This window comes from Marmota monax, unplaced genomic scaffold (assembly GCF_021218885.2).
Source record: "Marmota monax isolate L192 unplaced genomic scaffold, Marmota_monax_Labrador192_F-V1.1 WCK01_AAM20220418_F8-fsc00185, whole genome shotgun sequence".
Taxonomy (NCBI): Eukaryota; Metazoa; Chordata; class Mammalia; order Rodentia; family Sciuridae; genus Marmota; species Marmota monax.
In genome coordinates, this window is record NW_026693278.1 from 3,635,624 (window position 1) to 3,659,622 (window position 23,999).

General features: G+C 38.6%; 1 protein-coding gene and 1 pseudogene across 1 annotated transcript in view; one reads left to right on the forward strand and one right to left on the reverse strand.

The window, feature by feature from the left end:
- The window catches only part of LOC124100848 (uncharacterized), a 49,760-nt gene extending 38,245 nt beyond the window's left edge, over window positions 1–11,515 (forward strand). The window contains exons 4-10 of the mRNA XM_058583179.1: window positions 2,142–2,212; window positions 2,649–2,673; window positions 3,552–3,622; window positions 4,041–4,065; window positions 8,622–8,675; window positions 9,637–9,731; window positions 10,873–11,515. Of these exons, the coding sequence (XP_058439162.1) occupies window positions 2,142–2,212; window positions 2,649–2,673; window positions 3,552–3,622; window positions 4,041–4,065; window positions 8,622–8,675; window positions 9,637–9,731; window positions 10,873–10,881 (350 nt within the window). The 3' untranslated portion in view covers window positions 10,882–11,515. The remainder of the gene's footprint in view (window positions 1–2,141; window positions 2,213–2,648; window positions 2,674–3,551; window positions 3,623–4,040; window positions 4,066–8,621; window positions 8,676–9,636; window positions 9,732–10,872) is intronic.
- An 8,207-nt stretch (window positions 11,516–19,722) lies between these two features.
- On the reverse strand, window positions 19,723–22,900 carry LOC124100849 (KH domain-containing RNA-binding protein QKI-like; annotated as a pseudogene).
- Between the last annotated feature and the right edge of the window lie 1,099 nt (window positions 22,901–23,999).

The window sequence follows — 23,999 nt, forward strand, 5'->3', positions numbered from 1 at the left end:
GGAAGACAGTTCATTTTTATCTCTGTTCAGTGTGATGTTGGCTTTGAATTTCTCATATATGGCTTTTATAATATTGAAACTAAGTTCCTTCTATTCCAGGTTTCTCCTTTATTTTTGAAATGAATTGTTTCTCCTTTTTAATCAAGAGCTTTTCTACATCTATTGAGGTGATTTTCTGAACCTTGTTCTTAATTCCAACTATGGATGTGCTAGTCAGCTTCCCCCACCCACTCTGCTGCCTGTGGAGCGACCTTTCCATGCTTCCTGGGCTTATGGTCTGGGCAGCTATTCACAGCAGCCCATTTTCACACCTGCTCCTTCAAATTCTCAATCCCCTTCAGCTGGTCCTGGGAGGCACCAGACTCAAGGAGGAAAGGACCAGAGCTTTCCTGCACATCTCTGACTTGAGTTCCCCTGGGGAGAATGCTCTCCATGCCTTTTGCTCTAGCTCAGCCAGGCAAAGCCTAGGTGCTGTGGCAGGTGCCTTTCAGGTCCATGTGTGCCTACCTGCTCAGATCTCCCAGCTCCTGGCTCCTGCAGTGGCAGCATCAGCTTGGCTTGTCAAGGTGGCTCCTGCCTTGCTCTCTGGGGACAGCAGGAATCACAGATCTCCCTTCATGTACGGTGTGCAGTGCAAAGAAGCCTCTTCTCAGCCAAGAAAACGTTGCCTCTCTGATCTCGGGATTTTCACACTGAATCTTTCTATTTTGTTTCTGTGCATTTCCCTCTTTCTGTGATCTAGCGGTGCCACTATTCCTGCTGCTGCTGCCGCTGCTTCTGCCACCATCAGCTTGGATCCAATGTACTTTCTTTTTTTGTCTTTGTTTAATGTAGCCAAGTTTCTGATTCTCTAAGACTCCCTGAGTGTCCACTATTGAGTTTTCGTGAAACCCCTCTTTTGCCCACCTGAGAGGAAGGACTATTTGCACTGTTTGCATTACAGGTTGTGGAGTGGCAAGAAATAAAGGTTCTCTCTATCTTAAATTTGCTTCTGTCTTGTATTATTTCTTTTGCTTGAGTTTTTGACTTTATATGCCTCTATGATTTTTTCCATTCACTATTAAGTTTGGGTGACTTCCTTTGGTTCCCCTCTCACTGAGAAGCAGTCTTCTTGCCTTCTAAGTCTGGCACTGAAGAACTGTCGTGGGTGCATCCTTCCTCCAATTTGCCAACTTCTCTTCTCCTGACAGCAAATTTGCACAATTTCTCAACATGCCAAGGAATGTTTTGGGCCAAAATATATTTTATCTTGATGAATACCTCATGTTAACTTGAAAACAAATTTTATTCTCTCACTGTTGTATGAAGTATTTGTACAAATGCCAAATAGATCTATGTGATTGATAATGGTTTTGGTAAATTCCTAGGGTTGCCATAACTAAGTACCAGCTTTCTTGGGTTGAAGTAATGTAAGTGTACTATCTTAGAGCTCTATTTCCTAGGAATCCCACATTGACCTGTTAGCAGAAACATGTTACTTCTGAAAACTTTAAGGAAGGATTTTTCCTGCCCATTCTTAACTGTTACTGGTTTGGTGGCCATCCTTGATCTGCTTGGTTTTCAACTGCAGCATTTTCCTCTCTGCTTGCATCATCACATGGCATTAGTCTCTCATGAATGTGCCCCATCTTCATGAGAACAGATGCCCTATTTGGAGAATGGGTCCGCCCTGTTCAAAGAGGATACTTTTAATTGCTAAGATCACAATGACTCATTTCAAACCCAGTAAAATTTGGAGGTACTGTTTAAGTTCTAACTTAACCATGTTTAGAACTTAAACATGTATTTGTTCGGAAGTAATTTGACCCATAACAGAAATGATTGATTCAAAAGTATACTTTTTCTTTACTTCCTGATGGATCTGTCAAGTGTTATAAAGGAATGCTGAAACCTTCTAGTGTAACAGTAGAATATTTAATTTCTCATTGTAGTTCCTTCCATTTTTTGTCTATTTTGAATTTTTGTTTCCTGGTATGCTCCTTCTCTTGCCATTCAGAAACAATCATGTTCCAGCAGTAATTGAGCCTGTGTGTGTTAAACAACCATCTCCATACACTCTAGACCCATGTCCACAGTTAGGAAGCCCCTGGAGTGTTTCTTCAGCAAACCAATATACTGACAGTTACTCTATATTTCCCTAGATTGCTATCGAGTCATAATGGAGGTGGTATCCATTGATGAGGGAGAAGACCCAAAAAATTACATTGTTAAGGTAATGTGACCCTTCTTTGTCTAAGATATAAGTGTTGTTTTCTTCCTTTTAATTCAAATTCCTTCATGAAAATATGACAGTGTTCATTATAGGTGACTCATAGGTGGTGGAATTACAACTGTACATCTATTCCCTGTGAGAATGATTCAAGATGACATTCACATATGAGAACAACCATTGTCAAATGATTGTAGTGAGCATTTTCTTCAGTGGCACTTTTCCTTGATAGAAAAAGAATTTTATGCATGTCATCAAATTGTACCTGAGAAATCCCTCATGCAAAGCTCATGTCTTTTCACAAGTGCCTTCTCTGCCTTACTTTGTGATCTTTGCCCCAACTGCTGTTTCCCATCTAGTTATCTAATGTCACCACAGCCAACAGCAGACTTGTGCAAATGATCTCTTGCTCACGCTGTCTTCCTTTCTGTAACTACAGGTAGCCTCTGCAGCAAATGAGAAATGTAAGTATTCTCAACCCCCTAACATGCTGAGGAAAACCTCTGTACTTAGATAGGTCACACATTCCTTCCTGTTTCTATGTAAAAAGTTATCCTAGATTTAGATTTTGTTTGGAAATGAGGATATGGATATGGTGACAAAGTGATAATCCAGTGAAGGATTGTGGCCATCTACCATGATCCTGAAACAGCTGTCTTTTGGGTGGTGTGCATTTATGTGAATGAGCATGGGGCGGTATCTCTGAGCATGTCCATGTGTAATAATTGTGTATGTGTTTGTGAGGCTATGGGAGCTTCTTCAGAAATTCTCTTCTAACATACCCAGAACAAGCATCCATTTTCTAAAAATAACAACCCACACTAATGCATGATTTGTTTGATATAATTTCTTCCCAATTCATGACACCCAAATGTAAAGTTTTGGTTACTAGGCCCTCTCTGTAGACAGAGATGTTGCTGAGCCAAAAGATCCAGGTTCTTCACTCTGTAAGTGAAAGAAGCATTAAGAATTCAGGAAATTATCCTGATGGTGATGCTTTGGGTTAGGGAACTGTATACATCACTTAGTGATATAACACACTCCAGGTTATTACAATATATTAGTAATAACTAATCTCCTACAGAGATGTGAAATATGTTGCATACTTTTAAAGTGGCCTCAGTGGTCATCTCTAGAGAAAAACATACCCCTAAAGGTACAAAATACAAAACACACATATCACACCTGGTTCCAATCTACTGGAAACCCAAAGGCTGTGCTTCTCATTCATTCTTGTTCTTCTCTTTGCTGTATGTTTTCACTGATGTCCATATCAAGAAATGCCCTGAACTATTCATAAGCCTTAAATCAGTATACTAATCATTATTCTGCATCCTCCTAGTTCCCCCAAATGACATGGTGGAGTTCATTTATGGAGAAAGCATGGGTCAGGAGGCCCCATCAAAAGCCATGGTAAGGTTGCTTATCTTCCTCTGAAATCCAAGTGTTGCTCTTTAGTTTCTCTTTCTCTTGTAATATGATATGGTTTCCTAGAGATGACATGCACAATTTCCTGAGTGTGCAGTTTCTCATCAGGGTGTCTGTTGCCAAATGAGACCTCACTGAAGGCAACATTAACAAGAAACAGTATAAACTACACAGTGTATGATAACGAGCTTTGTGCCTGGCTATGGTTTTCCCTCCTGGCCATCGAATTCCAAATCCCCTAGAAAAGCTTGTGTCATTTGGTGAGAGTACATTTGCTATCTGTTCCCTTGATTTGCCCACATTCTCATTGGATATTCTAATGTCACCAAGTAAACAAAAGACTTGTGCACACAGGACAGAGCATGGCTTGATCTTCCTAGTGACTCCTTTTCTTTATTTACAGGAGGATTCAAGAGGATCCATAATTGGTATGTATCCTGGCCTCACTCTCTCCCTGTTGCAAAATGTAGATGATGCCAAGGGTCAGAGAGTCTTCCTTCCTTTTGAGTGCAGAGTCTCAGTGATTCCACTACCTCCTTGAGAATGAGAAGTGAGGGGTTTGTGGTCTAAATTGATTAAAAAAAAATCTATGGCCATTCTGCATATTTCCTTGAAGCACCTGTGTGAGTTGAGCAAAGTGGTTAGGTCAATGAGAGTTTTATACATGTGTCTCTGTGTGCATTCATGCAACATGATTCTGAGTGTGACTTTGTGTTCGTTTTTGCACATTTGTTTGTTTCTCTAGATATATACATGCCAAGATGCCAATGTGCACATGTTGAAACAAGAAAAGCCATCTCCATTAGATCATGATTTTGTATATGTGTAAATAGATCAAACTGTAAACTTTCCATGTGTGCAGTTCATTCCACACCAATACCTCAGTTAACATGCAAAACATATCCCATCAAAACCCAGAAAATTTTCACGACACTCTATAAAGAAAAAGCTCCATTTCATTCCTGTCACTGCACCAGTAGCAACTTCATTTCATAGCAAACCTCACCTGTCAGTAGGTCCTGTATTTAATCAGTGCATGTGATTGTTCACAACACTTCACTCATGAAAAATTTTCACGTTCATATACATTTTTTTGTGAGAGGTGTCAGAATTCATCTTCCAATCCCCATTCTAGGCACAAGTTTCTGGACAGGGCCAATCCTTAACAGTGACCCTCAGGTCCACCAATGCACTATGCTCACTTATGGTGGGCATCTGAGACAGAGGAGATGCACAGGCCAGAGATTATACTGTAGCTCAGGAAGGGCTTACTTTGCATGTTCCAACTGACACTGAAAGCTAGCTTATTGGGTCTTTTTGTAGACAGTACTTTGTAGAAACATGGTTTAACTGGATGGATTTTCATGGGGCCTGATCAGCACAATTGCAGCTCATCTAGTTACAGAGCAAAAGTTGGGCTCCAGTGAAGGTCCAGCTCAGCACAGCAGTGGTGTCCGATCCCTAGTTTAGGTCTGTGCTGCCCCCTGTGTGGCCTGCAGGATATCACATTGACAGTATATATGATAGGTCTTCATACTGTCAGTCTCAAATGCTGTCTAGGTCCTTCTATTCATACATACATGGATACTGACACTGACTGGTCACTGTGAGGGTAGAACCACTGTGATCATCATTCCTTCTCATCCCTGAACTCCTCCCTGGGCAGAGTGTCTTCATCTTTGCCGCAGTCCGGCTGCAGCAAAATAACTGGGGGGGTGACGAAGAACTTGTGTACGTTGATACAGCAGGAGTAGGAGCCGTTTATTGCAGGACAGGAGCAGTATTTATACATTCCACACAGCTTATCTTATTAGCATAAACTAGATACATCAGTCAACCAATAAGGAATCTCCACACTTAATAGCTCGCTTTTGTTACTTCTCAAACCACTCCCTCTGGCATTTTGCCAGGCACCATTCAGACTTGTTTACGAACTCTAACATTCCCCTGGCAAAATGCCAGGTGTTATTTTTGACTTGTTTACAGACTCTAACATTTCCCCCTTTTGTTTAATTTAAATAACGACCATAGTGGTTTTTACAGAAACACCATAAATAACCTGCTACAAACAGAAAGGGAGGATACAAAATGCCGCAATACCAAGCCACTTGATGGCTCCATGCAAGAAGCCCTTGGAAAAATTATACCAGCAATGACACTGTTAGCAAAGATACCGAGTTACAATTTGTTATAGATTACAGTTTGTTGTCTCAGTCCAGGTAAAGTAGTGTCTCAATAGATTAACTCACAGTCCAGGTAAATCACAGTCCAGGTAAGTTCTGCAGGCAGCTAGCTTAAATCACAGTCCAGGTAAGTTCTGCAGGCAGCTAGCTTAAATCACAGTCCAGGTAAGTTCTGCAGGCAGCTAGCTTGATCCGAAGTCTCGTCCGGTTCTCAGCTGAAATCTCAGTCTGGTTCTCAGCAACACTGGGAATTCTTCCACCTTGGTCTTTACTGGCACTGGGACGAAGGCAGGAATTCCGGATGGCTAAAGAAAATCCTGTAGTATTCTACTAAGAAAACAACCTTCTGAACAATTTAGTACATTATCTCAAGGTTTTTTTGCATTTGAAATAAGCATTAATAGTGCTCATTACTCATTAGCTTCCAGGTGTGGGAGAACCATTGTAGTTTAGTTATTGGCATTGAAAATGACCAAACATCAGGGACACCAGTAGCGTCTTCTGCTGGCTGTAGTGCCTGGGCAGCCCCAGATGGCCCTGGGGAGTGTCCCGGACTCAAACTGCTACTGGGCACAGGGAGCAAGAGCCTGCGAGACTGTGCCTCCAGGTCAGGTCTAGATTTGGGCTCGGGCAGTGGAAGAGCCAGCTCCCAGGCCAGGAGGCAGGGAAGGGCCAGTTGCCGCAGCCTCTTGGAAAATCCTTGCTGCGCTGTGACCGGCTTGCACACTCGGCAGCCGCCTCTCCGCTTCACGCACCCTCTGGTAACGAAAAGTATTTAGTAATAGCCTTTTGCTGCAACTTTTTTCCTGATAATCCTTCTTCTTCTGAACTTTCTTTTTCTTTCTGACTAGAGTTCCTGGGCTTCTATCAACACATGCCCTAACTATTCTTGGTTCCACTGGGGTGCCTTCTTCCCTTAGTAATTTACTTCTCACCCCTTCCATATTTTCATCACAAAGACAATATAATTCACTGAGACAAAACAAGACACAAACATACTGTATCAATCTTCTCCATTTTCTCGAAATGGCCATTTTTCCTCTCGCCCTATCTGCCTAGGGATCGAGCAGATTTGCTCCCGTCCTATCTATGGACGGGCAGCTTTTTTTCGTCACTTACCCCCGAGTGTCCCGGGGCTCCCCGTAACGGGCCACCATCTGCCGCAGTCCGGCTGCAGCAAAATAACTGGGGGGGTGACGAAGAACTTGTGTACGTTGATACAGCAGGAGTAGGAGCCGTTTATTGCAGGACAGGAGCAGTATTTATACATTCCACACAGCTTATCTTATTAGCATAAACTAGATACATCAGTCAACCAATAAGGAATCTCCACACTTAATAGCTCGCTTTTGTTACTTCTCAAACCACTCCCTCTGGCATTTTGCCAGGCACCATTCAGACTTGTTTACAGACTCTAACAATCTTAGTCCATGACATCATTTGATAAATGCAACTGTGTGCTAAGATCTCACTTGTTCAGCATGTGGGGCTCTACAATGAACCAGGTATCCACCTGGGATCTGACCAGGACCAGCCAGAATCAGTAGGGAAGTTAAGAAGATAGCATTGTGTCCAAGCTTTTCACACACATTTCTTATGAGCTCTAGGTGGGATGTGCTTGACTTTGAGGGGAGCCATCTGGATCTTAATGTTGACTTTGTTTATGTCGATTCCTCAGGCCCTCAGAGAGTTCCTGGCACTTTTCACTTTTGCATGACACCACAGTCTACTTATAAATGAGGAGTATGAGGAGTGAGAACATGCTAACAATCTGACTCCACAGTCTACTTATAAATGAGGAGTATGAGGAGTGAAAACATGCTAGCAAACTGCTGTCCAAGGAAACCCAGGGGAAGGAAATTCTTGTCTGCTTCATCTTTGAACTCCTGGTCTTGGCCATCCAAAATAACAGTATTTTTAATTTTATTTTAATTTAATACAAAACTTTCAAAGTGGCCAGTAGACCCATGTGCATAAAGCAGAGAACATTGCCATTCTCTTCTGGGCCGCTGCTCTGATGATGGCACAGTGTATGTTCTGTGAGTTTATATTCCTGAAACTGTTGGCATCACAGTTTGCATGTCAGCTTGGTCTGTTTCAATGAGAGAGGGATAATGTTCCAATGGAAGAAAGTAGTTAAAATTTGACTCCTTACAGCTCCACTCTCTCATTAGAAGGTTTGCAATTGTTTGCAGCATCCTGTTTGAGGCCTCTGACTCCCCAGAACTCAGAGAGGGTCTGAGAACCCAGAACAGAGATGAAGATGATCCTGACTATTAATATTAGTATCACTATATTTTTCTTTCCAATAACGAAACCCAGAAATTGAATAAATTATACAGGTGGGTGTGTTTAGCTTACAGTTCTGGAGATACAAGAGCATGGCACTGGCAAACACTTGGCTTTAGTGAATACCCTCTTAGCTGCATTGCATGATTGGTGGTGTCAGCAGGGATGCAGGTGCAGGAGAGAGACATCACATGGGGAGACACGAAGCCAGCAGGGATCAGTTGATTCATTTGCTCTTCTTATATAACAGGATCTAACAAGGGTTTGAGAAATCTATATTCTTACTTCTGACTCTCATACAGTCAAATGTCCTCAACACCTCCAAGCAGACCCTTCCTCACACAGATTTCACAAATCTCATTGTGGCCATACTGAGGACCAAGCCTCAATCACACAATCCAGTGTGGGATAAAAAAACATCCAACCCTAGCAACCATCATAAGCTTAGTTGTGTAGAAGAAAGAATGAGTCAATCTTAAGTAACTCTGTTGATGGTGTCTGTGTCTCTAAAGGTTGGACATGGAGCAAAGATTATGATTCAAGCTGTGACGAGGAAGAGCCTCCAGGTAGGAACAGCCCTTGGGGTATGACAAAATGGGAAAGGTTTCATGGTAAGATTTGAGTTCACCTACTCATGTGGGAAATGAGGAATGGGAATAAAATAGAAAAAAAACAGAAATATGTATTATTTTCATAAAAGAAGAGTTAGTAGACCTTCTGACATCCTGTTCATAAGAAGACAACTTTTGCTTTGCCAGGTAAACACAATCTTCCATGTTAAGTCCCATTCTGTCCTAAATTTGCCTCTAATAAACATCAAGTAGCTTGGCTTTCATTATTGATTATTTTTTGGCATTGTGCATGAAAGAAATAAGATCTACACTTTAGGTTTGACCCACAATGGAAAGAATCTAGTGGGACATACTTTCTTAGAAGCACTTTGCAAACCTGTAATTGAAGCTCTCACTAGTGATAAGCAGTGAGTAAGAAGTCACAATTCCCCTCTGATTGTTATCCTTTTAGAGCAGCACTTTCTCTTCTGTGTTTTGTCTATTTCTGGTTGAAAATGAACTCCCAAATGTGGGCAACTTAAAGAAAATTGTTTCTGTGCTCCCTGGACAGGCCACTGTGTTCTCCTGTAAAAGAGTGGGGAGAAGTTCCTCCTTGAACATGTTTCTAACCTCCAGTCTTCGTCTAATTCCCAAGCCCTGGGACTAGGAGGAAAATCTGAATTTGCTTGTATTTAAGAGGCCTAAGTCCAGAAAATCAGGGAGACTGTGGCTTCCTCTTGGAGTAACAGGATGACACAGAATCCCTACCAAGTACAATGGCAGAATGTGAACTGGAAAAGAGCTCTTGGGATGCTAGATCTATTTCTCATTGCAGAGGTGAGGTGATGGAGGCCAGGAGACAGGAATGCAGACAAGAAAAAGAATGGAGAGCTTTGACTGTGGGTTCTAGAACACCAGGAACAGGAGCAACTTAAGTTCTCACCTTGACTTTAACTCTGCCTTTCCTTTTTCTAAGGCCACATCATCACCATCATGGCCATGGTCCACAGAGAAAACATAGAAAGTGATTCAGAGGATGAGAAGGAGGAAAAAAGGACAAGAAATCTGCAAGTAATTGATTTTCTATTGGTTTCTCTTAATTATTCTTTCTTATGTAAAGACTCTGTAGATTTTCCATGTTTCATCTTTCCCACATTTTATGACTTTTCTAAAGGTGCTTTCCTCATCCAGATCTTTGAGGTCCTTGGACCTTCAATGTCTGTTCAATCTCTCTGCACTAACATTCTTAGTCTTTCCCTACTTTTTTTTTTACCACAGGCAACACCACTGAATCATGCTGAGTAATACTGCATACCCATACACTGAGTTTGAGTTGTAGGGAGCATCAGAAATACTGAGTTGTTGCCTGATACATGAGACACAAACAATCTGGTTCTGTTTTACTGACCACTGAATAGCTGGGTTCTCCTGCCTTTGCTGGCTCTGAGCATGCATGAATGTATCCTTCCTTTCCTAGGTCAAGATTACACAATTGGAATGTAGGTCCCCTAACATGAATTGTTTCCAGGGGCCCTCTCCTGTTTTAATATGTGGGCTCAATGCAACAAAGGCGATAAAGCAGTTTAGGAAGAGGAAATGTGAGTCTGGAAAGAATGGGAAGGAGAGCAGAGGTCAAATCAGTCCACATATTCTCCTTTGCTTTCTTAAGTTTCTTTGTTGCACTTTGTTGCAATCCATAAGAATCAATTAGAGCACTGAAGGTTCCATAGTTGCATGTGACCATGGCCATGCAAGGGAAGGTACAATTTGGTTAAAATCAGTGCAGGAAGCTCTCTGAGGAATGGCACTACAGAGGGTAGGGCTGGAGGAGCCAGGGTCCTTGCTCCACCCTGTGTCATCACAGATGCTGCTCTTCAGGGTCCCAGATGTATGCTACTCAGCCTTTACACCCAAATGTCCTACAGAACTCTTCCCATTGTCTCATGTTCACTCTCTAGGGAAGCAGCCTCAGAAGGTTCTGAAGGTGAATATCCATGAGAATTTCCTCCTGAGGACATTCATAGACACTCTTCCCACAGACAACACCCTCAGCTGAGGGCAGCATACCAGCCTCAGTGCTCCCTGCCCAGACCCCAGGAGAGATCAGGGCCCAAGTTCATCTTGCATTTCCTGAGGACAATTGTGGTCCTGGCCACTCTCTGTGGCCAGCAACTCATCCCAAGTGACCTTTTTACCTTGTTCTGTTTTATAGACCACATAAGACACCTGGGAGAGCAGAGATTTTGGCCCTGAGGCACAGGAGAGATGATACCTGCAGTGCACAGCAGCTGAAATTAACCTGTAAGACTCGGAGCAGGAGCTTGTTTTTCGTTTCCAAAGACATAACTGTCTATATTGTATGGAATTTGCAGACTTATATGTTCTTTGTTTAATAATTTTAATATTAGTAATTCATGGTAAATTTTTATATTAAATTATATTTACTTGGTAACAGTTGCTTTTTAAATTCATTCTGTAAAATAAAACACACTTGGGAAGAGAGGTGGGAGGGAAAGTGAGGGAGAAGTGGAATTGCACGGAAGATGGAAGGAGACCCTCATCGTTATACAGAATACATGTATGATGATGTGAGGGAAAAAAAGAAGTGTGTCACATTAGATTGGGTAGAGAGAACTGATGGGAGGGGAGGGGAGGGGAAGGAGGGAAAGGAAGGTCAGCAGAATAAAATAGACATTAGTATTGCTGTATGTATATACATGACTGCATGACCAATGTGATTCTGCAACCTGTACACTCAGAAAAATGAGAAATTATACCCCATCTTATTAAAAAATATGATATGTCAAGATCATTGTACTGTCATGTTTAACTAATTAAAACAAATTTTAAAAACACACACACTAAAAGAGGAATATGTTCCTGAGGCAGATCTTGATGAATTACAAAGATTTTACCTGGTAACTTCCATCACCATCACTCCTCTCCTCTCATACCCCTCAGTTTGCTTTTTTGGTTGTTTTTTAGATTGGTATTATAACATTCACTAAATTATTGATGTGGGTGAATGGATGCAATAAAGAAACAAATAATTAAATTACAAGCTAAGTTAAATCCCAACTGAATTTCATAAGTGTTTAATTAATTTATCCATTCATTAGCTAACTGTATCTCAAGTCAAAACACCCAATATAAGAAAGGGCTGGGAAACAATTGGCAATATTCATTTATGAAAAATTGTGGTTTTACATTTTATATCCTTTTTTCAATTAAGAACAATATTTTTTGTAATACATCACATACATATAAAACAAGTTGGAAAACATACATTACAAACTTGTAACGATGGCTTTAAATACATTAACTGACATGTTTCTCATTGGAAATAGGTTGCTTGCTGTATATATATAGTGCATGAAAACTACTGATATAATAAAGTCTAGACAAAATATAAATGTCTGCTCTATGGTAACATATGAGCATCACTCTAATCTAACCATGCTCGAAGTTACATAATACTGTAAAAAATGTCTTAAAAACTATATACTTTAATAAGAAATAAATTCAATAAAGAATGATAATACAGGGACTGGGGTTGTGGCTAAGTAGTAGAGTACTTACCTCACACATGTGAGGCCATGGGTTTGATCCTAAGCACCACATGTAATAAACAAAATATATAAAGGCATTGAGTCCATTTACAACTAAAAATATTTTTTTTTAAAAGAATGATGGTGTTGGGTTGTAGCTCAATGGTAGAGCACTCGCCTCACATATGTGAGGCACTGGGTTTGATTCTCAGCACCTCATATAAATAAATAAAGGTCCATTGATAATTTAAAATATATATATAAGAAAAAAGAATGATAATACTGAGAACCAAGGCATTCAGATTTCAAAATTCATGCTTCTTTTCAGGTGATCCAATATTTTGTCAACTAAGTTTTCAAAGTTTGTTCAAAGCCAACATTACTCATATATGTTACACATCTATTATTTCATAAATTTACTTTCCTCATAAAAGACCTTTGATAAACATCCAAAATATTCAGGTTAATTATATTTGAAATGGGGCTGAAAGAAATACTGGTATCAAATAAATATATTTGAAATGGAGCTGAAAGAAATACTGGTATGGTTTTTCACTGTGACCTCAAGCATTTAAGTATTACAAGTTATTCAACCAACACAACAAAGTTAAAATCATAATGGCACAGCATGTATTGTAAATAAATCAAAACAACAGAATGTGTAACACAAAGACAGAGCAGTGGCACATTAAAGGAGAACTAGCTGAATACAAATAATTGACTACTGCAGAGCATAAAATTAAAACAGTTCAAGTGAGACAAGGTGATGGAGAGGTCACCATGAAGGTGCCAACTGATGATTCTGCTGACCACTGTTGTCCAGAATGGAAATTAAAAAATCATATTTGTAAAAACTTTGATAGGTATACAATTATCTCCAGTATTAAAAAAATAAAGATTTCCAATGCATCTGCCTTCTCTGAATAGAATAAAGCTCTAAGTTTGTCTGTCAACTGGTGTTTCGATCACACATAATTTTTACCTCTGAATTTTTTGGGTTGACATTGATGACTGTAACAACCAAAATGAGTCCATGATGACATGTTTTTAAAACTTTTTAAAAACTTACTACTCAGATATTAGAACAGTTATCAATTTTTTACAGTATCAAATTTGTCAAATTTGCATTAAGGTCATGTGGCACACATCATGTAATTCAAAGCCACAACTCATTTGTCCCTGTGATATCTTCTTTCACACACACACACACACACACACACAAACACATTTCTTCATCAGCAGTCTTGTATAGTAAAAGTGTCTAGTTTTTGTTCATTTTTTAATGCAATACACTTCTATCTACAATTTCATTACATGCATACAGCAAAAAGGAAATTATGGGTTTTACATCCTTCATGATAATTTTATATACAGGGAGGTTTAAAACAGTACTTCAACAGTTTGCCTAGTAATGTGACACAGAATGATTGTATCTTGTTCTCAAAATTTTAATAAGGAGGTATAAAATACAGGTTCAATAATTTTAAATCAAGTATCCATCTTTTAAAAAATAGTGTTGCAGCATTGTTCTTTGCATTACTTTTAAAACTTTTTAAGTTTTTCTCTCATGGCACAATCTTCTAATACTTCATATATGAGAGGAAATTTTTTTAAAAATTGCAACTTCTGCCCTTGGAAGGGCTCTGTAGTGACTGAATGGCATATGAATTTTTTATTGATTTTATATATTTACATATACAACAGTGGAATGTATTCCAACTCTTATTACACATATAGAGCACAATTTTTCATATCTTTGTATATTAAGTATGTTCACACTAATTCATGCCTTAACACAATTACTTTCTGGGGTTTTTTTGCATTACAATTCTTATCCCACATATATACCACAATTTTTTCATATCTCAGGTTGCATATAAAGTATGTTGACCCCCAATTCAAGTCTTCATACATGTACTTTGAATAATGATGCCCATCACATTCCACCATCCTTTCTAATCCCCTGCCCCTCCCTTTACCTCCCACTCCTCTTTCCTATCTAGAATTCATCTAATCATCCCATGCTCCCCCTCCCTACCCCACTATGAGTCAGCCTCCTTGTATCAGAGAAAACATTTGGCATTTTTTTTGTGGATTGGCTAATTTCACTTAGCATTATCTTCTCCAATGCCATTCATTTACCTGCAAATGCCATGATTTTATTCTCTCTCATTGCTGAATAAAATTCTATTGTGTATATGTGCCACATTTTAAAATCCATTCATCCACTGAAGGGCATCTAGGTTGGCTCCACTGTTTAGCTATTGTGAATTGTGCTGCTATAAACATTGATGTGGCTGTGTCCCTGTTGTATGCTGTTTTTAATTCCTTTAGGTATAGTCCAAGGAGAAGGGATACCTGAGTCAAATGGTGGTTCCATTCCCAGATTTCCAAAGAATCTCCATACTGCTTTCCATATTGGCTGCACCAATTTGCAGTCCAACCAGGAATGTATGAGTGTAGATTTTTCTCCACATCCTCGCCAACATTTTTGTTGTTTGTCTTCATAATAGCTGTCATTCTGACTGGAGTGAGATAATAACTTAGAGTAGTTTTTTAGAGAGAGGGAGAGGGAGAGAGAGAGAGAGAGAGAGAGAGAGAGAGAGAATGAATTTTATTTATATATATATATATATATATATATATATATTTTTTAGTTTTCAGTGGACACAACATCTTTGTTTGTGGTGCTGAGGATCGAACCCAGGCCGCACGCATGCCAGGCGAGCGTGCTACCTCTTGAGCCACATCCCCAGCCCAAACTTAAAGTAGTTTTGATTTGCATTTCTCTAATTGCTATAGATGATGAGCATTTTTAAAATATATTTGTTGATTGATTGTATATCCTCTTCTGAGAAGTGTTTTTTCAAGTCCTTGGCCCATGTGTTGATTGGGTTATTTGAGTTTTTTTTTTGTTTTGTTTTGTTTTTTGTGCTTAGCTTTTTGAGTTCTTTATATATCCTAGGGATTAGTGCTCCATGTGATGTGTGAGGGGTAAAAATTTGCTCCCAGGATGTAAGCTCTCTGTTCACCTCACAGATTGTTTCTTTTGCTTCAAGAAACTTTTTGGTTTGATTCTATCCTATATATTGATTCTTGCTTTTAATTTTTGTGCTATAGGAGTCTTATTAAGGAAGTTGGGCCTAATCCCACATGATGAAGATTAGGGCCTACTTTTTTATTCTGTTAGGCACAGAGTTTTTCAGGTTTCATTCCTAGGTTCTTGAACCATTTTGAGTTTAGTCTTGTGCAGGTAAAAGATAAGGGTTTAATTTCATATTGTTGCATATGGGTTTCCAGTTTTCCTAGTACCATTTTTTGAAGATGCTCTCTTTTCTCCAGTGCATGTTTTTAGGACCTTTTTTAAATATAAGATAATTGTAATTTGGGGGGTTACTCTCTGTGTCCTCTATTCTCTATCATTGGTCTACAAGACTGATTTGGTGTGAATAGCATGCTGTTTTTGATACTATTGCTCTGTAGTATAGTTTAAGGTCTGGTATAGTGATGCCACCTGCTTCACTTATCCTGCTAAGGATTGCTTTAGCTATTCTGAGTCTCTTATTTTTCCATATGAATTTCATGATTGCTTTTTCTATTTCTATGAGGAATGCCATTGGAATTTTGATGAGAAATGCATTAAACATGTATAGTGCTTTTGGTAGTATAGTCATTTTGATAATATTAATTCTGCCTAACCAAGAACAAGGTAGATCTTTCCATCTTCTAAGGTCTTCTTTGATTTCTCTCTTTAGGCTTCTGTAGTTTTTATTATACAGATCTTTCACCTCTTTTGTTAAGTTGATTCCCAATTATCTTATTTTTTAGGTTATTATGAATGGGGTAGTTTTCCTCATTTCCTTCTCAGAGGATTTGTCACTGATATATAGAAATGCCTTTGATTTATGGGTTTTGATTTTATATACTGCTACTTTGATGAATTCAATTACTAGTTCTAGAAATTTTCTGGTGGAGTTTTGGGGGTCTTCTAGGTATAGAATCATATTGTCAGCAAATAGTGCTAATTTAAGTTCTTCTTTTCCTATGTGTATTCCTTTAATTTCTTTCATCTGTCTAATTGCTCTGGCCAATGTTTCAAGAACTATGTTGAATAGAAGTGGTGAGAGAGGGCATTCCTGTCTTGTTCCAGATTTTAGAGGGAATGCGTTCAATTTTTGTCTGTTTAGAATGATGTTGGCCTGAGGATTAGCATAGATAGCCTTTAAAACATTGAGATATGCTCCTGTTATCCCTAGTTTTTCTAGTGTTTTGAACTTAACTGGATGTTGTATTTTGTCAAATGCTTTTTCTGTGTCTATTGTGGTGACCATATGATTTTTACCTTTAAGTCTATTGATGTGGTGAGTTATATTTTTTGATTTCTGTATGTTGAACCAAACTTGCATCCCTGGGATGAATCCCACTTGATCATGGTGCACAAATTTTTTGATATGTTTTTGTAGTAGATTTGACAGAATTTTATTGAGAAATTTGCATCTATGTTCATTAGACATATTGGTCTAAAGTTTTCTTTTTTGATGTGTCTTTGCCTGGTTTGGAGATCAGGGTGATATTGGCGTCATAAAATGAGTTTGGAATGACTGCCTATTTTACTATATCCTGAAATAAATTGAAGAGTGTTGGTATTAGTTCTTCTTTAAAGGACTTGTAGAACTCACTTGTGTAAACATCCGGTCCTGGGCTTTTCGTGGTTGGTAAGCCTCTGATGGCATCTTTTATTTTCTCACTTGATATTGGTCTGTTTAAATTGTTTATATCTTCCTGACTCAATCTGGGCAGATCATATGACTTAAGAAATCTGTCAATGCCTTCAATGCCTTCGATTTTATTGGAGTTTTAAGATTTCAAAATAATTTCTAATGATCCTCTGTATTTCTGTAGTGTCAGTTGTGATATTACCTTTTTCATCACGTATGCTGGTAATTTGAGCTCTCTCTTCTCTTCATTAGCGTGGCTAAGGGTCTATCAATTTTATTTATTTTTTCAAAGAACCAACTGTTTGTTTTGTCAATTTTTTAATTGTTCCTTTTATTTTGATTTCATTGATTCCAGCTCTAATTTTAATTATTTCTTGTCTTCTGCTTTTGCTACTGATTTGTTCTTCTTTTCCTAGGGCTTTGAGATGTAGGGTGAGGTCATATATTTTTTTACTTTTTTTAAAGAAATAAAGTCCATGCAATGAATTTTCCTTTTAGTATTGCTTTCATAGTGTCCCAGAGATTTTGATATGTTGTGTCTATGTTCTCATTTACTTCTAAGAATTTTTTAATCTCCTCCTTGATGTCTTCTGGAACCCATTGTTCATTAAGTAGCATATTGTTTAGCCTCCAAGTGATGGAGAAAATTTTGTTTTTTATTTTGTTGTTGATTTCCAATTTCATTCCATTATGATCCAATAAAATGCATGGTAGTATCTCTAACTTTTTGTATTTGCTAAGAGTTGCTTTGTGGCACATTATATGGTCTATTTTAGAGCAGGATCCATGTGCTGCTGAGAGGAAAGTGTATGCACTTGGTGCAGGTTGAAATATTCTATATATGTCAGATAAGTCTAAGTTATTGATTGTGTTATTGAGTTCTATAGTTTCTTTATTCAACTTATGTTTGGAAGATCTATCCAGTGATGAGAGAGGTCTGTTAAAGTCAACCAAGATTATTGTGTTGTGGTCAATTTGACTCTTGAACTTGAAAAGAGTTTGTTTGATGATCATAGCTGCACCAAGGTTTGGGGCATATATATTTATGATTGCTATGGTTTATTGGTGTAGGGTTCCTTGAGCAGTATGTAATGTCAATCTTTATCCGTTTTGATTAACTTTGACTTGAAGTCTACTTTATTTGATATGAGTATAGAAACCCCTGCTTCCTTACACAGTCCATGTGAGTGGTATGATTTTTCCAAACCTATTACTTTCAGTTTGTATATGTCTTTTCATATCAGATGAGTTACCTTCAGGCAGCATATTGTTGGGTCTTTTATTTTATCCAATCTGCAACCCATATCTTTTTGTTGTTGTTGTTGTTGTTGAGTATAAGCCATTAACATTTAGGGTTACTATTGAGACATGGTTTGTATTTCCAGCCATATTTGTTTATTTTTGTTATTTAACTTGACTTGGTTTTCCTCTTTGATTAGTTTTTTCCTTTACTGCATACCTCCCTCTGTTGATTTTCATTGCTGTTTTTCATTTCCTGTTCATGAAATATTTTGCCAAGGATGTTTTGTAGCACCAGTTGTCTAGTTATAAATACTTTTAACTTTTGTTTAGCATGGAAGGTTTCTATTTCATTTTCAAATCTAAAGCTTAATTTTGCTGGATACAAGATTCTTGATTGGCACCAATTATCTTACAGAGCTTGATATATGTTGTTCCAGGATCTTCTAGCTTTCAGGGTCTGGGTTGAAAAATCTGCCATTATCCCAATTGGTTTTCCCCTATATGTAATCTTATTCCTTTTTCTCGTGGCTTTTAAAATTCTCTCCTTATTCTGTATGCTGGGCATTTTCATTATACTGTGCCTTGATGTGGATCTGTTGTGATGTTGTACATTTGGCATCCTGTAGGTTTCTTGAATTTGGATTTCCAATTTATTCCTCATGTTTGGAAAGATTTCTGGTATTATTTCATTGAATAGATTGTATATTCCTGTGATTTGGTCCTCTATGCCTTCTTCTATCCCAATAACTCTTAAATTTTAGCTCTTAAATAACTCTGAAATTTAAAAAAATCGTTTTTTGGACTTTTGTTCTTTGCATTACTTTTAAAACATCTTCTTAAGTTTTTCTCTCATGGCATAATCTTCGTATACTTCAGATATGAGAGGAAATGTATTTTTAAAAATGCACCTTCTGCCCTTGGAGGGCACTGTAGTGACTGAACAGTACATGAAATTTGAATACTTTTCAAATCACTTCACCAATGACTTGCCTGACCAAGTTCATGAATGTTGCATCAGCACACAGTTCATTCAGAGAGAGTGTGACTTTGCTATGAGAAGAAAAGTTTCCTAGAAGTCTTTCACTGTTACTCCCTCTGTCACTGTGTAGTCAAGGGCCATATGTCTCCCATGGAAGCCTTCTTACCAGTCTCTTGGGGTAGACATTGAAAGATGATCAGTGCTTGGAATGATTTGGTCCCTAATACCTTACTATTATTCAGTACAGGTTCTAGAACCACTTTCATCCACACAGGGGTGGAGTTGGTGGACAAAAAGCTGAGCTGGAAGACAATGTTTTATTTGTATTTTGTTTGTCTAGATGGTAAGACAAATGAACAAACAAGTCCCTCATCTTGCTGCACTGAGCACAGGCAAGCAAAGGCAATGATCACTTAAGTGATCAGCAGGCAGGCTGGTCAGGTCATTATTGGGCAAAGAGTTCAGAGATAGAAGTTCATAGGTTAGTTGACAGTGTCAGCTCCACCTTCGGTCACAATCCTTTGGAAAGGATGGACACACATATTGTGCCTTCAAACTTTAGTAGACACTGCACCTCATACACCATTCAGTTCAATAGGGTACTCCAGGACTGAAGTGGCTGATGCCAATGTGTAAGGTATTTGTAGGGTGTGTAGATCAACCCAGCCTCTGGCCCTGGAGGGACAATCACAGCAGTAGTGTGAGGAATTCCTTTTGGCATGACAGAGGTCTGTATTTGTCTGATCAAAGGCATTATGGTAGGGTCAGCTAGAGAAGAGTACTCAGGGTCACTGGTATGTGCAGCCCCAGTTATGATCCTTGGAGCAGCCAGGGCTGTTGCCACAAGAGAAAAGGCAAGGGCTGGTGATTTAATGTTGGCATCTCTGCAGGTGTCATTCAGAATCAGAAGCTCATAACTGCTGTCTTTAGTTTTACTTTGCTTTATTCTGAGCATCTTCTACAGTGATTAGTACATCTGAATCTTCATGTATATGCCCCCGATTCAGATTGTTCTGTTTGCTCCTCCTTCGCTTTATCTCTTTCTGAGCCTTTGCCTCAGGCCATTGTTTTACATCCATTTTCTGTCTCAAGCTCTTTAGCTGTAAATCCTCTGGGGCCAAAGTTCCTACCAAGAAAATTAAAGTCTAGATATTTAAATTTTTTGAATTTTTTTTACACAAATAGAGCACAGCTTTTCATTTCTCTGGTTGCACATGATGCAGAGTCACTCCATTTGTTAAATCATACCATACAAAGGGTAGTAATGTCTTTCTCATTCCACCATCTCACCCCCACACACCCTCCCCTTAACCTGCTCTCCTCTGCTCAATCCAAAATTTCTCATTCTTTCCTTGACTCTCCCCCAGAATATTATGGACCTGATCCATTTATCAGAGAATATATTTGGAACTTGTTTTGTTCCATGATAGTCTCCAACTCTGTCCATTTACCTGCCAATTTTATAATTTCATTCTTCTTTAAGGCTCAGTAATATTCCACTCTGCATATGTACCAGTTTGTTTATACATTCAACTGTTGAAGGGCAACTAGGTTGTTTCCATGGATTACCTGCTGTGAATTCAGCTGCTATGATCACTGATGTCACTGCATTACTATGGTGTGCTGGTTTTAAGTCTTTTGCATATACACTTAGGAGTGGGAAAGCTGGGTCAAATGGTGGTTCCCTCAAAGTTTTCTAAGGAATCTCCAATCTGCTTTCCAAAGTGGTCACACCATTTTTTTAGTCACAAAAATTTGAATATTCTTTTACAGACACATTTAGTTTCTCTCATAACTGAATAATAGTTCCCACTTGGAGGCTTGTACATGAACTACAGTGAAAGTTGAGGAATGTGCATATAGTGCACTATAAGGAGATATAGTGACATATGCCACAGTGGTTCTGGTGGCTCAGCTGTATGGACAACCTTATCCCCTAGATGTATGCTAATAGAGGAATTGGTGATAGGTGACAAAATCTGCTGTTTAGGGCAAGCCCCACAGAAGAATCCTAATGTAGACCATGGGAGTTTGGGAACAGTCATGTCACCTTCTGTAGAGAATTACACACCTTTTGAATTACAGCTCATGCTGCAAAGCCTGTTGCTGGTAGGTACAAAACAACACCAGTCATCACTTGAACATGAGGCCATAACTGTGTGATTTGCCAGTCAGAAGGTCAAGGAGGCTCAGCATAGTGGATAATTTGCATCTGGGAAGGAGCAAGAGCAAGACTCCATCCCAATACTCTGCATGGGCACATGGTAAAGGCCCCATATCTCCAAGTTTCCAGTACCAGACACTCTCCCAGGAGTCCCATGTATGTCCCATGGGTGGCGATGAAGCTTTGGGTACAAGGTGAGTGTGACACTACTGCTACCTGAGGGCTCCAGTTCAACAATGTCTAATAATAATAGAGTGAACCCTGATTATGCAATGTCTCCTAACCACATTAAAATTAAAAAGACATGCATAATTATTTTAATAATGTTATATAACCCACTATATCAAAGAAGTATCATTTCCACAAAGATTGGATGAACAATATTTGTGATATAATTTACATTCTTTTTCTCATGTAGTTTCTTTGAAATATGTTACATGTTAATTTGGACAGTAAAATTTCCTCAGAAACGTCTGATTTGTTTTCTATTTTCTCATTTACATTTGTTAAGGTAGATTTACTTAACCAAATAACCAAAGCATGATTGGTAATTTTCTAACCACTGAGTTGTTAACAGAAATAACATTTACCCTTTGATATTTACAACCACATAATATAAATATGATTCATGATTTTTAGAATAAATTCAACTTTGAAGGAAAATGATGTTTGTTTTCAAAACTATCTTATGAAAGTCCATAATTTAAGTAATATACTAACACAACATTTCTAAATTTATGTAGTATTTCTAAATCTATATAGTATAATTGCTTAAGTTTTTATTTCTTCTTTTTAGATATACATGATAGTAGAGTGGTTTGGGATATATATATATATATATATATATATATATATACACACATACATATATGGAATATATTTTACCATTCTTATGGTTATACGTGATGCACAGTTACACTAGTTGTATATTCATATATAAAGATAGAAGTTATATAAATAATCTAATTTGGGGGTATAAAAAAGCAGTCTTTTCACTGTTCACTGTTACAAGCTCCTGCTGTGGTTATGTTTGTGTTCATAGAAATGCAATGTTGATTTTAAGTGACTTTTTTAATCATCATGCTTTTAGAGTAAAAAAAATAAATTCTGTGTTTGCAATGTCAAAAACAGCATGAAGGTATTTTGGTGCCAGGTCAAATTCAACAAAGAGTGACCTGAGAAGGAAATGATCCTGATGATGAGGTGGATCTTAATTCAATTGGTGTATCTCAGGTGGCTTCCTTCCCTAGACATACATATGTTTTCCCAAGCAGCTCATGAACAAAATGCCCATGCTTTCATGAAGAGAGATTATTCATGTGGTCATGAGAACATATTTCCACTCACAGAGGTGACCTGCCTATAGCCAGGAGGCAACAGCAGAATCCAACCCTGAGTTCTAATATGAGGTTATTTCCTATGGGAAGCAGCAGGTTCCTCAGAGCAGATTGATGACACTAGACCTTACATCATGGCAGACTGACATTAGTTCTCAGCGAAACATGCATTTGAGGGAGCTTGTTTTCCTTGCCTGCAGTGCTTCTGCCAAAACTGTTATCCATGGACTTAGTGAACACCTTAACCACCATCGTGGTATTCAACATGGGGCTTCTGAGCACAATGCTTATGTCACAGCCAATAAAGGGCAGTGATCAAGCCACATTCCTGCCATTACTACTCTTACATTTCCCCAACATCCTAAAACACCAGGTCTGACAAAAAGGTTGACTGGCTTTTGAGGAGTCAAAGATGAATTTTGGTGACTGGTTTCACCCATATCCAATACAGGATGATGTTTGTGGCATAGGCAGGATTCCTGGAGCTGGAATGAGGGCCTGGGACTTGGAGTTACTCACACACTAGTGACTCACTAGCACAATGTTTGCTTCCCATTTCAGTAATTCAACCCTATATTGGTCTAGTGCAGAGGACTTAGTTCCAAATGGAGGACACAAGAATGACTGCTGTAACCTGTGTCCAAGCCTACCTTTTTCTACTCATGACAAAGAATCACTAGACTGAGTTGGGGCTATTGGGACATGATTGGTTTGATAATCAGGGGAATTAGGTTGCTACTGCTGACTCAAAATAAGGAGGCAATGCATGGAAAGAAGCATGTCTCTATTCCTTCCTTAGACTGCAGTTAAGGACAGAAAACCAACACAATCCACTTCAGCAGGGCTATTGGTGCACCTATGTTGTCTGCAGTAATGGTTTGGGCCATTCCACCTGGCACTACTAGCTAGAGATCAACACTAGCCAAAGCACTTTTTGGTGGTCAAGGGACTTAGAAATGGGGAGTGAAGAAAGTATGAATGGTGAACACAGGAATTAGAATTCTATGGGAAAATATTTATTTTAATGTGAATGTATTTGAATATGATTTCCTTCCTCTGTCTGCTCCTAGTGTCATCTAACATAAGTGTGTTATAAATAGGTAACTTTAGCCGAGCATGGTGACACATGCCTGTAATTCCAGCTGCTCAGGAGACTGAGGCAAGAGAATCATGAGATCAAAGCCAGCATGAACAAAAGCAAGGCGCTAAGCTATTCAGTGAGACCCCATTTTTAAATAAAATACAAGATAGTGCTGGGGACGTGGCTCAGTGCTCTAGGGATCCTGAGTTCAATCCCTGGTACCAAAAAGAAAAAAAAAAGTTAACTTTATATTTCAATATTTAACTTACA